Source organism: Lipotes vexillifer, unplaced genomic scaffold (genome assembly GCF_000442215.2).
Source record: "Lipotes vexillifer unplaced genomic scaffold, Lipotes_vexillifer_v1.1 scaffold777, whole genome shotgun sequence".
Taxonomy (NCBI): domain Eukaryota; kingdom Metazoa; phylum Chordata; class Mammalia; order Artiodactyla; family Lipotidae; genus Lipotes; species Lipotes vexillifer.
Genome location: NW_006784423.1, coordinates 4,142,441 through 4,158,287, shown reverse-complemented (window position 1 = coordinate 4,158,287; position 15,847 = coordinate 4,142,441). Strand labels below are relative to the sequence as shown.

The window sequence follows — 15,847 nt, the reverse complement described above, 5'->3', positions numbered from 1 at the left end:
CTGCTAATCTTGCTGTTGTCTTTCTCCCGTAAGTCATCTCTCTTCCTGTCTTCTTTGAGGAGAGACCAGGTCAGCATCCTAGGATGCTAAATTGGATTTGAGCATGAGTGGTATAGGAGCAAGAGATGTGGAGATTGGTGGGATATTTAAAGAGAAGGCCGTGTTTGTAATTGGGTCTCAGGCAAAGATCTGTGTGCAGTTGGGAGAATGCCGCGTGTGTGTGAGACCAGCTGTGAAAAGGAACAAGGAGGGAACTGGTTACCAGTGGAACAGAGGGTGGGGTAAGACTGGTACATACCCCATCATTACAAGATGATGCCCTTTGAAGCCTGGTGCTTCAGTTGGAGCATCTGGAAACCAATTGTCCCAAGAGCTGGTTAGACAATTTTTTTTTTTTTGCGGTATGTGGGCCTCTCACTGTTGTGGCCTCTCCCGCCGCAGAGCACAGGCTCCGGACATGCAGGCCCAGCGGCCACGGCCCATGGGCCCAGCTGCTCTGCGGCACACGGGATCCTCCCGGACCAGGACACGAACCCGTGTCCCCCGCATCGGCAGCGGACTCTCAACCACTGCACCACCAGGGAAGCCCCAAGTTAGACGTTTTTTAAAGCTGCTTTAAGTCTCTGACATTTACCGAGCACTCCTTGAATGTCATAAGAATGAATTCACCCCCTCCCCAAAGATGCCCAGTTTTCTCCCAAGAAATGGTTTACGAATTGGGGAAATTAGTCACAACGTATATTTAGCATAAGGAACACAAGCCTCTCCATCCTGACGTCCTCAGAAGATAATGAGTTTCAATTATCTCCCCACATCCTCACCTTTGAAAAGCAAGTTGAGAGAAGAGCTAAGAATAGATAGCAATGAAATTGTCATTAACCCCTGAGTGTTACTTCTCATCCCTTGCTTGCTAATGAATCAGAAACACCATCACCTTTTTTACATGGGGAACATTTCCAGCCAGGGAAAAATCTAAAGGAGCGTCCCAGAGGGCATCTTTGTATAAACAGAAAGCTTTCTGCCCTATTTCTCAGCGAGACTGTTTTTGGGGTTGGTTGGTTGGTTTGTGTGCTGCCCACTACATGACTCTAAGGAAATTTCTGGTCCTAAAATGGGAATGTGCCAACAAATATTTATTGGCAACACTGTGCTGAGCCATATGAGAGCCTGAGGCAGAAAAAATAATCAGGGATACTGATCTCGTCTTTATTTAAAATGTTGATATATCACTCACCATGGATAATTTTGCATTCTTTTATTTTCTACAATATTCACTTGATTCCTTCTACTTCACTTGATTCCTGAACTTTGGGGCATCCCCTTAGCGAAGGGGAGTATTAGGGCCCCTGCTACGCGCCACGGCCTGTGGAAGCAGACGGTCCCTGCCCTCAGGGAGTTCACCCCTGGAGCAGGGTCCTGATGGTAATAAAATAGGGCACACAAACATACGATCACAAAGCCCAGGGAGCTGTGAGCGGGTGACAGGGAACCTCATCTGGTCCCCAGGCATTTGACCTGCTCACTGAAGGATGGATGAGAATTAACTCAACGCTCAGCAGGAGGGCTGGACCCGGACGGGTGCAGGCAGTTTAGACCATGAGGAACTTCCTTAACCTTCTGCTCACTAGTGATGTAAGCACTTGGTCTAGGAATGTAGGGGCACTTATCTCAAATGAGAATCAGTCTCTCATGTGCTAAAATATATTTTGAATCTCTGTACATTACGTTGCACTGGTCATAGGCAGGTTTCCCAGTTCCTAACCTCAAGGCAATTTTTAAGCCAGTTTCATTTAGAGGATGCCCTTGTGTTGAGTCAATTATTTTCCAGACATTGACTCAAGATCAGTAAGAGAGCCTTCTAGGTTGGAGACATTTTTTCCCCCTATAGCCCAAGCCGGTTAGTTAACCGAGGTGGGAGAGGAGATTTTTTAAACCGATATTTACTACAAGTTTAGTATTTAAGTTGCATTCATTTGATCTCATCAGAAATCTGTAGGACGTCAAGCAAAAAGGAATTCCTCTCCTAAGATCAAAGCAGTAGTTTCTTAAAAAACAAACCTTCATACAATAATAGGAAAAAGAAGTGTGTACTCAGCTCACTTTTTGTGACTCCGTATGAAAGGATAACAACAAAACGCACATATATTTTTTTTCTTTAGAAGTTTAAGCAATTGTTCTACAAGAGGTTTAGATTTCCAAACTCTGTGACCTTCAGGAGAACACTACCCCTAGAAGCTGTCTATGGCACACTGCAGACACTGCTGATTCTAGGGAATTCCTTTACTTTTACATACATTATGTTATTTGACTCTCAAAACAACCCTATGGAATAAATAGACTATGTACTTGGATTATTATTCTAACTCTGAGGCACCTTGCTTTACCCATGAATAGGAAGTTCTTAGAAACGTCAGTGGGTAGAGGCTCAAGCCGATTAAAAAATATTTGGTTACTATTAAAGAGAAGAGATATTAAAATATTTATAATAAAGGTGTTAAAAAAGAGGAAAGTGAAAGATAAAAAATATTTATAGTAAATGTATAGGCATAACACACTACAGCTGTGCAACTTCAAGATATTATCTTTAGAAACTCCCAAATAGTTATAATGTCATTTATTAAACAGCACAAATTAATTTGTTGCAGTTGAAGAATGTTTAAATTGATCACATATTGACAGGTATAAGTTCACAGTCATGCATTCTGACACCAAAGACACTAGTATGAAGATTCTGATGCCATGTTCACTTCCATGATGGAACGTTGCCTTGTAGGGAGCCAGGCCCACAGCTATGCATTCTTCACTCGTTCTCAGTGTTGGTCACCTTGGTGACCTTTCTAAGACACAAGGCAACCACATGCACAGAAGAGCTGTTAGTACCATTGTTTACTTAGTAGGCACATCCTTCAGTCAACATACATTTCCCTGGATTTCATGTATAAAGCTACTAAAAGAGGATGGATTCTTCCAGATAAATCAGGAAATGTTTGATCTTTTGGGACTTCGTCTTATGGCATGAAGATAACATCTACTAGATTTCATATCTCTATTGCTGTGTTTAGAACTGAAACCTCTTTTTACAGCATTATAGCACCTGATTTTTAAAAAAAAAGTTAAGGGAAATGTGAGCTTTTTATTCAAATACATTTAGATTCAGATTTCCCCAGTTTGATTTCAATGGCCATGAAATTACCAGTGATCTTTTATTTAAGGTAATAGAGGCTTCTTTTATATCTTGTTCCAGTGACGAGACTTTCACTTTATAATTTTACTTTTTTGCCCTAGAGATTACTAACATTCAGTTTTTCTGAGGATTGTATCTTTCCTGTGCTCGTGATATCATTTCAGGAGTGATTTTGCTAACGAAGTTGCAGGTAGGAAAGCCCATGCATCAGTAACTGCCCGAATCAATAATTCATCCTTCTGATTCTATAGCTGCAGCTTCTCAGTGTGAATAAATACTGAGGCAATGCTGCCGGGAACCCTGGACTGCACATCCAGCCAGCAGCCTAAATGGGCTTGAACTAAGTCTGGTCCTTCCCAGAGTGGTTAATTATAAACTGGGGAGAATACGCCAAGTTAGATTTCCTATCTCAGGTTTAACTTTACCATTTCCTTTACCCATAGTTTTTCCTATTTGGTCATTTTATTATGAACACACAAAGTAGAACTATTTGATTAGCTGTTGTTTCTGTTTAGCAATAGATTCCTTCCACCATAATAAAGGAATGTGTTCAGATTGTGGGAATGCGTGGGTGTATCTAAATCAGAATAAATTTTATTTGAAGGACATTTAAACAGTTAGGTTGAAATGCCCTGATAATAATGTTTAAATCACCGAGGGTGGTAACTGAAGATCAATAGTGTTGACGTTTGCAGCTCCGCGATATGGAAACTGATTTCAGTGATTTTGTAGGAAAGGCATTAGTCAGTCGACAGATCGCATTTGCTAAGTAAATGCTGGCGTCCTGTGATATCCAGTATCCAAGCCCTTAAAAATCTTTTACCCGTTGTGCATTACTTACAAAAATATCCTTGCTATTTATGATGATATCTCTACTAATGTTGGGGGAAAGGGACTTAAAAAGTGGCCTGTCTTGAAACCAATAACTTCTTGACCAGACCTGTGCAAGCAGGTAACAGCACATCAGCACACGTGTGCTTTTCAAAAAGCTGCAGCCAGAGAAGAAAAAACATCACAGCTCTGTAAGGGTTTATACCAATATGTCAAGGGAGGTAATGGTACTGAAAGATGGGTTTAATTTTCTTTAGTTCTCCTTTTTTTGTTGTTCCTATGTTCTACAGCGAGCGTATATTATTCATACAATAAGTTTTTAGAAATTACCACCACTAGACCGAAGTGATTGAAATCAAATATGTGTGTCACATGAGAATTCTGCACATAGCGACATCATGACCGAAATCCTCAGAGGACAATTGTTCATTGACTGCTAACCTGGCCATGACTTGACTTTTGAGCCCTTTTTATTGGGGGGGCGGGGAGGGAGGGGTGCTTATGGTTAAGAAGGCTGAAAGAAGTCACCTGCTTCTAGAATCTCAGAGGGTCCAGTGTCTCTGAGCTGTGGCCTGATTTTCATGGTGGCAATGGTCTAATTCTCCTCGTAAAATATGATTTTAGTTTCTTACCATTGTTCTTTAACCAGAGATAAAGTCCCTAAAGGGACAATTCCAAGATAAATGTACTTATAAAGGTACTCGTAAAAATTTAGTACTGCATAGATTAGTGCTATTCAAAATGTGGTTACTACATGGTGTTGTCCGTGAGCCTTGAAGGAATAATCTTATTTCTGTTGAATCTAACAGTGAAACATTTGGTTTGCCCTTTGTGGTATCCTTTCCAAAAATGTATTTCCTAATCATTGATTTTTATTGTTTTTTACAAACGTGTCTGTTCCTAATAGATACGGAGGAAAAAAGTAACTGGTTTGCCATGACTTTAAACTCCTTTTTAAAAATGGGTTAGAGAAATTCCCATATACAAGCTATAGGCAAAGAAGCCACATGTTCAAAATGTAAGTCAAGACACACATGCTGACATTTCATATGAATTTACTAAAACAACAGGAAAAGTTATGTTAAAAACATAACCTTTATGTTTATCAATTAGAACTCCTGAAAGTAAATTCTTGCTTTTGTGGTCCCCTTGCCAAGATGGAAGAATAATGCTTGGTTTCCCTCCAATGATGTTTCCAGGGCCCAGAGGATACAAGAAACCAAAAGACTCTCCCCTGAAGATGTGGAGTCCATGAGGGACATTCTGACACACAACATGTACCAAGTTCGACAAAGGGTGTGTATAAGACATGTCCCTGTTGCCTGTCCTGGGATCCAGTCCTCCAGGAATCAGTTCTTTTTCATGTTTTTCTCTCCAAAGCAGTCTTCTTGATGAACAATTTCTCTCTGCTTAGTTTGGAGAACAGAAAGTTAATTGTTATGTTTCTGCAGCAAAATTGGCACCCGTGGTATAAAGAGAAATGCAAATCCAGTTGCAGGCCCTAGGGGTCAGGCTGCCCTAGCCCTGCAGCCCCAGAGTTTTCCAGAACCAGCAGGGCTCCCTCCCCCTCCAGAGACAGAAAAGCAGTGACACTCATCCACCACGGAAGAAAGATGGCCCCAGGATGCCTGTGATGGTGGAGTTGTCTCAGCGTGGTTGACTGTAATAGAGCTTAGAAAACTGAGATGGGTTAGATTAGAATATTGAAACCACAGTGCTGAAAGCCTAAGGTAAAAAAGGAGACATTTCAGGGACTTCCCTGGCGGTCCAGTGGTTAAGATTCCAAGCTTCCACTGCAGAGGGCGTGGGTGCGATCCCCGGTCTGGGAACTAAGGTCCCACATGGCGCTAGGCCAAAAAAAAAAAAAAAATACACACACACACACATATATATATATCCACAAAAAGGAGACATGTCAGGCCTAGTATTTTTCAATTTTGGAAAAGGGTATGGAGGCTATACTAGCACTTGGGACCTGGCCCAAAGTTCACAGCAAGAACATTTCAGGGACAGTAAGTGAATCCTCCTGAAACTTTGATTTAATCTAATGGTATTTTCATTTGTGTCTTCTAATTAGGAGTTCTTTAAGTTTGAGGATTCAGTGGAACATCCCAATTGTTGAGTAGGGTTATAAGCGAGTTATAAGTGAGGGTTATAAGTGAGTTAACGGTGAGGGCCTCGGTTTTGGTGACCAGGTCATGGGACTCCAAAAACTCATCTAGTCAAAACTCATCTTCTCAAGTAGAAGATGCTGAGGTTAGAGGAGTTGTTTTTCTGACTTGCTTAAGATCTCAAAACAAATTTGCGTTAAGAACCCGGGTCTGCCGACTACCCACCCACAGCTCTTTCCATGACTTCAGAATTACATGATCCAGGGCAAGGGAATGTTTTCTGGCTGCTGTTTCAAGAAGGTCAGTGATGAAGGGGAATGTGTCAGCAAAAAGGCCCTGCACCTGCTGGAGGAACCCAGGTCAGCCACACTCATAGCACACTTCGAGTACATTCAGCAGTTTTCAAATCGTTCCAGGCGAAACTGTTTCAGCAAGGCTATCACATTCCGCCTTAGATAAGTAGTTAAGAGCTCCCTGGTTTGAAGAATGCTGGCCAGCTTAGTGAGGGCTGGAGTCCAGAGGGTGCCTGGTACTCAGACTTGCCCCATGGTGGTGGAGGTTGAGTTTAGGGAAAGTCCAGAAATAGAGAGATTCTGGAACTCCAAGCCACCCAAAAATGAGGTTAACTGTCCATTCTCTCTTTTTTATCAGGTTCCTAAAGAATCACCTTTCTTCTTCTTTTATCAGTGCCTACTCAGACTGACCTCCAGGTTTCTCCCTTCTAAGCTGTGCAGGATCTCCCTTCCTTGTTGATCACGTAGAGCCAATAGGTGATGGAAAGTCCCACGGGGAGAACATACATAGTAAACAGACCCCTGAGATGGCTTTTGCTTCCTCTTTTATTACTTGGGAGAATGAGACTCACCAGTCCTACCCTTTCCGTCTTTCCTTTCTCATCCTAACCTTTAAAACAATTTTTTAAATAATATATTTTATTTAAACCACTATATCAAAAATATTATTTCAACACATCATAAATTTTAAAAATTACCAATGAGATATTTTATACTCTTTTCTTTTAAATTAGTGTCTTCAAAATCAGTGTATAGCTTTTTTTTTTTTAGAAGATGTTGGGGGTAGGAGTTTATTAATTAATTAATTTATTTTTGCTGTGTTGGGTCTTCGTTTCTGTACGAAGGCTTTCTCTAGTTGTGGCAAGCGGGGGCCATTCTTCATTGTGGTGCGCGGGCCTCTCACTACCACGGCCTCTCTTGCTGCGGAGCACAGGCTCCAGATGCGCAGGCTCAGTAGCTGTGGCTCACGGGCCGAGTTGCTCCGCGGCATGCGGCATCCTCCCAGACCAGGGCTCGAACCCCTGTCCCCTGCGTTAGCAGGCAGACTCTCAACCACTGCGCCACCAGGGAAGCCCTATAGCTTATTCTTACAGCACATTATGATTCGGATTAGCCACGTTTTTTTTCCTTAAAGCCTCCTTTATTTTTCTTATTTTTAAAAAATTTTTATTTTATATTGGAGTATAGTTGATTAACAATGTTGTTGATTAATAAAGGTGTACAGCAAAGTGATTCAGTTATACATATACAATATATCTATTCTTTCTCAAATTCTCTTCCCACTTAGGTTATTACAGAGTATTGAGCAGAGTTCCCTGTGCTACACAGTAGGTGCTGGTTGTTATCCTGTCTTTTTTTTTTTTTGCGGTACGCGGGCCTCTCACTGCTGTGGCCTCTCCGGTTGTGGAGCACAGGCTCCGGACGCGCAGGCTCAGCGGCCATGGCTCAAGGGCCCGGCCGCTCCGCGGCACGTGGGATCTTCCTGGACCGGGGCACGAACCCGTGTTCCCTGCATCGGCAGGCGGACTCTCAACCACTGCGCCACCAGGGAAGCCCTATCATCCTGTCTTTACGTAGTTCATATGGCTCCTCTCCTCTGCCACGGTCCTCTTGCACTCTTGAAGGAAAAACCAAAGACGCAATCCAGGACAACTGTCTGTCTGCTTTGTTGCTAGTGGGAAGTCTACAGTTTTGAGGCTTGTCACAAAAGGTGACATCTGTAGTCCTCTAGCTTGGGTGAAAGAGATTCCCGTTCAGCACTTTGTAAATGTGGTTGTGGTTCATGCTGGTGTGTGGTTCAAGACAAATTTTCACTGGCCTCTGTGAAGATAAGGAAGACATTTTTCATAAAACTAAACTGATTCAATTTGAAAAACTGTTCTGTATCGAAGATCATGCCCGTCCTACTATTTTGGTTAAAAGACTTTTTCCTTTTTGAACTGATGGTGGTGATACTAATGGGCTGATTTTTTGCACGTATCTTTGATTGGCAACATTTTAAAATAGCAACCTTCTAGAAATTGCCAAAGTTGTTTTTAAATGCCCCTGATCCCTAAACACTCAGTAACCGCTGGCCTAGCATAACAAACGTGACCTGGGAAAGAGAGTGTGTGTTGGCTGGGGGGGCACCGAAGTCTGTGGGTACCTCGGGGATGATCACTGTGGGAGGGTCACAGGGGGACAGCACAGATGGGGGCCACTAGCCTGTGAGCCAGAGGCAAGGCTCCCACCGCAGCTTGGTCCTGAAGGGCTAGCCCCGAGCACAGACCTTTCCTCCGGGGCCACAGCTTGTGCCTGTGTAATTGAGGCAAATGCTCAGAGGACCTGAGCACCACCTTCTCGCTCTTCTAGTCTTTGTTCTTGGTTTTTCCATGGTCTCCTGAGGCTGGAAGTTGTGTTGAGATGTCTGTACATGTTTGACATCCCCTTCTTTCTACAGGCCCTGTCCTACAACAAATACAACCTCAAACCCCAAACGAGTGAGAAGCAGGCAAAAGAAATTCTGATCCGCCGCCAGAACACCTTCAGGGAGAGTGCGAGGAAAGGTCACAGCCTGCCCTGGGGAAAGCCGGTAAGGTGGAGACACTGACTCACCTGAGCTGGGCCAGGCCTGGAGCAGGGCCTCGTCAGGTGACCACCTCAGTATTTAAACAAACAAACAAAACCACTACCTCGTTGCCAGAAAAAGACAAAACTAAGGGGGTACAGGACACCAGACAGCCCCTTCTCTGGGCCTGGGCCCTTTGGAGCCCAAAGCATCGGTCCACGGGGTATGTGGCAGCAAACTGCCCTCCAGGATGGGTCAGTGACTGGAACACATTCCCTGGGCTGTGAGGCTAGACTAGCTCCCACGGTGGCCAGGGACTGGACATTCCAGGGGACCGTCCGTGGACGGGGACCCTGGCTCTAGGAAGCTTACTCCTCCCCCAGGGAGATACAGGGAGGAATTTGTTCTCCCCACATCTCTTGGACCCTATCTTCATGGCAACCACTGTGCATCTGAGCTACTCCATCTGAGGCCATATCCAAGCAATCCTCCTGGGACTCTGAATGGAGGTTGGGTCTGGAGTGGCCCCTAATCTCTACCCGAAAGTCAGTGGGGCTGCAGGAGAAACTTCGAGAGGTTTATCACGGTCTATTTTATCATGAGAGGGAAAGGACATATATTGAAGGCGGAGACATTTTGTTTTCCTTAAACTGAAGTAACTGAAAGGCAGTGGTCCAAACGCGATGCTCCAGAGTGGGTCTGTATCTCTCACTTCGTTTGTCGTGTGAAGCTGTCAGTTGCATGGCTAACTCTGCTTTTTATTTCTCCTTGTTACCCACAGGCTGGTACCAAAAACATCCGCTACTGCTCCTTTCCTTATAGCCATCCACAGCCAGCAGGCAGAGATGTGAGGGTGGCTGAATTCACAGGTAACCTGCATCCCTGGCTGCTTCTCTTTTCTGGAAAGGTTCAGATGGTAAACTGTTTCAGGCTTGTGGGCCAAAAGGCAAAATCAAGAATATTATGTAAGTACATATATGACAAGAAAAAGAGAACACAAGTATTTTATTAGTTGAATTCAGAACTATAGTGATGAACACTGAAATTTGAAATTCATATAATTTTTACTTAACAGGAAATATTCTTTAAAAAAATTTTTTCCAGCCATTTAAAAGTGTAACAACCATTCTTAGCTCAGGGGCCATACCAAAAGATGCATCAGAGAGATACGTCTGGGGGTCATCAATTGCTGACCCCTGTCTTAGGGAAACATAAAATGGGCACTTCTTTGAAGTGGTGAGATTCTCCTGTGTTTTATAAATTAGCAGAATTCTCCAAAGTTTGCTAAATTTTACTAAAATAACTTCACCAAATTTACTGATTGGATGTTTCCCATTTAATACCTATTACTTAAATAGAATTCTTAGAGTTATTGAAACTGGCTATTGTGCTCATAAAAGCTATTATTTTTTAAACGTGTATATAAAATGATTTTCTATTAGCATAAAGTGGCATATAATATATATGATATGCCATGTTCTCTAGTTTAATATTCCTAAATTTTTAAGACTTGGAATCACATTGGAAATTTGAATAAACTAAACACATAGGATTTGAGAATTAAATCTTTGAAGAGGGAATATAATTATTCCTTACAATGAAACTTTATTTTTTTCTTATATAAAAACATGCTTGATATAAAATCAAAGTCAGCCAGTGGAGAAAAGCATAAAAAAAATTTTAAAGCACTCGAAACTCGAACACCCAAGATAATCACTATAGAACATTTTGGTAAGCATCCTTCTATAATTCTATCTATATCATCCTGATCTCTACCCTACCTGGACCTGATACAAAAAAACAAAAAAAAAATCACAAACACACAGCAAGTATTATACATAAACTCATAATACAGTCATTGCTTTTCAATATTTATAAACTGTCTAGTTCACTCAACCATATGTTGTGGACATATTTTAGTCTCAATAGATATGAACCTAGTAATCATTTCATGACTTAATAATAGTCAATAAGCCCCCGAGTAAATAAGTCCCCTAGCTTATTTAGCAAAATCCTTATTAACAAATATTTAAGATGCTTCCAATATTTAATGAATATAAGCAAAGATATCTAATAATTTCTTTGGATTACTTGTGATTGATTTTTGTTCAAATAACCAATTACTCCCTTAGTATATTTTCCTGGAAGCAAAATTTTTAGATCAAAAATTACGTATATTTAAATTTACCTTCAGATCAACAGTTGTTAGAAAGGTAATTTCTGAACGTTTTCAGCATCACTGGTCTATTTTGAGTTAACGTTTGAGTAGTCTACTATATGACAGGATAAAATCTATATACCACAGTTAATTTTCATCTGAGTGTTTTTGATTTTCAGTGAGGTTGAACATCTTTTCATATTTTTAGAGGCAACCATATTTCTTTCGAGGAAGTTTTTGTTTCTGCCGTTGCCCATTTTTTCTGCTTTGTTTTTCTTAAAACGAATTTGAAGAACACCGTATAATACGAATATCACCCATTGTTTCATATTTGCTGCCAATAATTTTTCCTAAAGTTTCACATTTATCATTTAGTTTTTAGATATACTTGTCTTCAAATTTTTGTATTCTGATTCATCAAATCGGCTCAGTCTTCCACAGAAACATTAGAAAAATGATTCACCAAGTAATTTAAGATCTAGAACTTTCATAGTTTAATTTTTTTCAATTTCAAGCCAAATGGCTAATAGTTATTTTGATAATAAATATAAAGATATTTATCTTTGTGTAGGTTAAGACAGAGACCCATTTCAAATTGTTTTCAAATGGCCATGCTCCTGCGCCAGCACCTTTTCCACTTTTGTTGTACTAGTCATTTACCCCTAAACTAGAGAGTTTGGACACTTAATTCTGTTTCATCGATCTAGTCATCTATTCCTAGGGCACACTCTTCTAAGTAGTATTATTTTATGTTAAAAAGAACTATAACACAAACAAAAGCAAACAAAACAAAAGAACACTAAGCATAGGGTGTATAATAGATTAATTTTTAAAACTCTTCCTGGTACAAGCAGCTGGTGCTATTTATGTTGCTTGAGTGATAGAAAACACGAAAGCCTCACAGTCACTTCTTGAGATGAATGTCAATATCACAAGCTACGGTAGCAAAAAATAACCACACAGCAGCCTCAGCTGAGCACTAATGTACAAACACGTTATAAATAAAATACAGCAGGATAGTAAAAGAATACTACACCTTACAAAGTAGGCCTTATCCCAGAGGTGGGGTTGTTTAACATTTGGAAAATGCATTTATATTATTCACCAGATTAATAGGTCAAAACATCCTTTCAATAGATGCCCTAAAACACATCTCACTCACGCTTTCAATAAAAATCATAACATCCTAGGAAAACATATATAGGACTTATATGAAGACAACATAAAACTCTCCTTTTCCATGCTTCATTTCCTCTCTGTAAAGAGGAGAATGTTGGTACCTCCCACATACAAAAGTGTTGCCCTGAGTGAAGCCATTTGGTGCAGGTAAGACTCTTAGAACAGTGCCTGCAACCAAGTAAGTGGGCAAGAAATATTAGCCATTATTGATTTTATTACTAGTGAGGGGTATCAAAGAAGACTTGACTTGGGTAGACAGGGGTGTTCTTGAAAAGAAGACGGTACTTTAGAAATGCCAGTTCTGGGCTTCCCTGGTGGTGCAGTGGTTGAGAGTCCGCCTGCCGATGCAGGGGACACGGGTTCGTGCCCCGGTCCGGGAGGATCCCACATGCCGCGGAGCGGCTGGGCCCGTGAGCCATGGCCGCTGAGCCTGCGCGTCCGGAGCCTGTGCTCCGCAACGGGAGAGGCCACAACAGTGAGAGGCCCGTGTACTGCAACAAAGAAAGAAAGAAAGAAATGTCACTTCTACATGAATTAATCTAGACGTGGAATGAAATCTTAGTCCCAATGAGTTTTTTTTTTTCTTTCAAATGTGCTCAACTGGTTCTAAATTTCATTAGGTGAGGAGAAACAGTGGGTAACCTAGAAATCTGTGAAGGAAAAGTAATGAAGTGGGACTTGTTTTATCAGTTATTCTTAAGTTTTAAAGAATTATAATAATAATCAGGTTTAGACTGAGATAGTCCTCCGTGGGTATCTGGGCACAATTATTTGCATCCACCTTGTCTCCAAATCTGAAGCCTTTACGCACCAGGACAAGGTCAGGGAATGGCTGGAGGGGCTCTAGGGGAGGACGTAGAGGGAGGTGTAGCATCCATCAGGCAGCCCCCTGATGTCCCTTGCAGCTAACCAGGCTGTGACATGCAGAGCACTGTCCCTCCTCTTTCTCCCCTTGTCCTCCCGTGTTAGGACCCCCCTTCTCTAGATGTCTGGGTGCTCCCTGCTGGATTGCAGGCTCCACACATTCCTCCAAGCTCCTTTGCCTTTGGGGCTCCCTTGGTGGTGTAAGTGGAGAGGTCCTGCCTGGACAGCCCTCCTAGAACCCAGGAGCACTGGGGAAGGTGGGCGGCTTCTGTGGGTGGAGTGTGGTGATGGTAGCCCTACTATGTGAATGTATCTAATGCCACAGAACTGTACACTTCAAATTCATTAAATGGTAAATGTTACGTTTTATGTATTTTACCACAGTTAAAACGAAACAAAACAAGACCATGGGGAGGGCAAGGTGTGAGTCTCTAAACAGCCTTTGTTGTATCAGGTGTGGGTTAGGCTCAGCCCTGCCCTGAGCTGAAACCCTTTCCCTGTCTCTCCTTCACCCACCCCCCGGTGCCCATGTCCAGAGGTTAAAGCTCTCAGCCAGGTGGAAGGTAGAGGAACGGACGCTCAGATTCTGCTGCAAAGGTTTCCATTGATCTCTCCCTGGAACTGCGCTGCCTGACGCCAACCTGGAGGAGGATAGGAGAGTCCCCACCCTTCCTCCTTCCGCCTTCCACTTTCCAAGCAGCTCCTTCCTCCCGTTTCGGATGGATCTAGTGACTTAAGTTGAGTGGAAGCTTGCAAGTCACCTGCCCAAGCCTCTCCCTAGTTCTAGGACCCCACTTTTCAGTAACCAGAAGGTGGTCAGGAGATGCAGCTGGAATCTGTCCTCTGAGGGGGACCTTAGCTCAGAAGGATGGTTGGAAACCAGGAGAGGGGCTGAGGGGAGACAGAGGAAGGAACGGCTCTTGGAGGGGGGGTGGGGCAGAAGGACCAGCTGTTGTTTTCTTAGTTAGCGTTCCAAGCGCCAAAGCATCAAGAGGAACTCTGGTTCCAGACCAGATCGTAAAGCACAAATTAAAGGGAAGTCCTAAAAAAATGGACAAATATTTTAACTCACTTTTTTTCTTTATTCAAAGCAGCTGACTCCCCTCCTCCCACCTCCCACCCCCTCCTGAACTTCCAGACAACCTTCTCAGGATAATTTGGTCACATTTTGGAAAAATAGTATTGAACAGGATATTTAAAGTTTTTCTGATGTCCCACATTCCAAACACATTTTGTCAAGTATAAACCTGTGTACATATTAGTTCTAGCTGTGAAGTTTTTGGGTTTTTTTTAGAAGGAAGTAGAGAGTGGGAGAAAGAACCCTAGTTCAGATTTAAATATAGATGTGTTAAAACACCTAAGTTTTCAGGAGAATATTTAAATGGAAAATAAATGTACAAGGTGAGAACTTGAAGAAATGAGGTTTCTGAAAAACAGTCCCTAGAAGGCATGTGCACAGTGAAGGAGGGAAAGACAACGCCCCAGACGTGGTTTAGGTATCTGGAGGGGACATGACATAGGTACCCAATGGCTGCCCTGCATTCTTGACGGAGCTGTCCTGACCCACACACAGCTTTTATAAAGGAGACAGGGACGGCCTGGGGAGGAGCAGATGCCAGCTTCTCAGACAGACTCTGCTCAAACTGCAGCCCCATCCTCACTGCGTGATACTGAAAGTCACTTAACCTCTTAAAAACCTAGGCCTCCCCACCTGTGAAATGAGGCTCACAATTTTCCTCCTCTCAGAGTGCTGTTGTGAGGATTAAATGGCATAACATGTAAAGAGATCAGCACCACGACAGCACAGAGTAAGTTCTCAGTAAGTGGACGTTCCCATCCTTCTCGTTGCCGTCATGGGCCAGACGCACCCTGTCCACGCCTCACGTCCTCTGAAAGGAAGGCATCACAGCTGTTTTGCTACTCGTGACTCTGCTGTGGTCCTCTCCCGTCCCTGTTTCTCTAAGATTAGCTATTTTAAGGTCAAAAGGATGAAACTCAGATTTAATGATTTCTGGTAGCCACTGATTAAAAAGCAAACCTAGAGTTAAAAAATGAAAAAAAAAAAAACCAAAACAAACCAAAAAACCACAAACAAACCTAGATAAAACCCACCCTTTTCATATCATAGTACCTTGGAACCTTCAGTGTAGCATTGGTCTTTGACGACAAAAAGCATCTTTTTGTGCTTTTATGGCTAACGGATCTGATTTTGTGAGAAACACTCTCTCACTTCCCTGGGAGAGACCAGCCGGACACGCAGGTTTCCGTGCATTTCTGTTTATTTCTCACACCACGTCTATAGCTTCTACTCCACCGCGCCTTGGGGTAGCAACCTCGGAAAGGGAAAACCATGCTGATGAGAAAGGTGAGTGAGTGTAGGAGGACTCTGCTTCACTCTGAGTTCTCTCGCCTGGATATGAAGTCTCCACTCTCTGATCTTAAGTCCTCTTCTTTCCTCCTTCGATCATCCTTTCCCAGATCACGATGGCAGTGACGCAGAAGTCCCCTCCATCATGTTCAACACACACTCTCCAACGGGGTCACTTCAGGAAGGACGACGGACACAAGAAATAATCCCGTTGATGAATTTACACAGAGGAGGGAAGCCAGCCCACTTGGGCTATCAAAGAAATAGGAGCCAAGAAGAACAACTGGGCGGGGGCAGAAGGGTGGTTTTGA

General features: G+C 42.6%; 1 protein-coding gene across 1 annotated transcript in view; it reads left to right on the top strand.

Moving 5' to 3' along the window:
• SLC9A4 (solute carrier family 9 member A4) overlaps nucleotides 1–15,847 on the top strand; it is a 60,424-nt gene that overhangs the window by 44,420 nt on the left and 157 nt on the right. Inside the window, 4 exon segments of the mRNA XM_007456841.1 lie at nucleotides 5,215–5,311; nucleotides 8,860–8,991; nucleotides 9,749–9,836; nucleotides 15,647–15,846. Of these exon segments, the coding sequence (XP_007456903.1) occupies nucleotides 5,215–5,311; nucleotides 8,860–8,991; nucleotides 9,749–9,836; nucleotides 15,647–15,846 (517 nt within the window).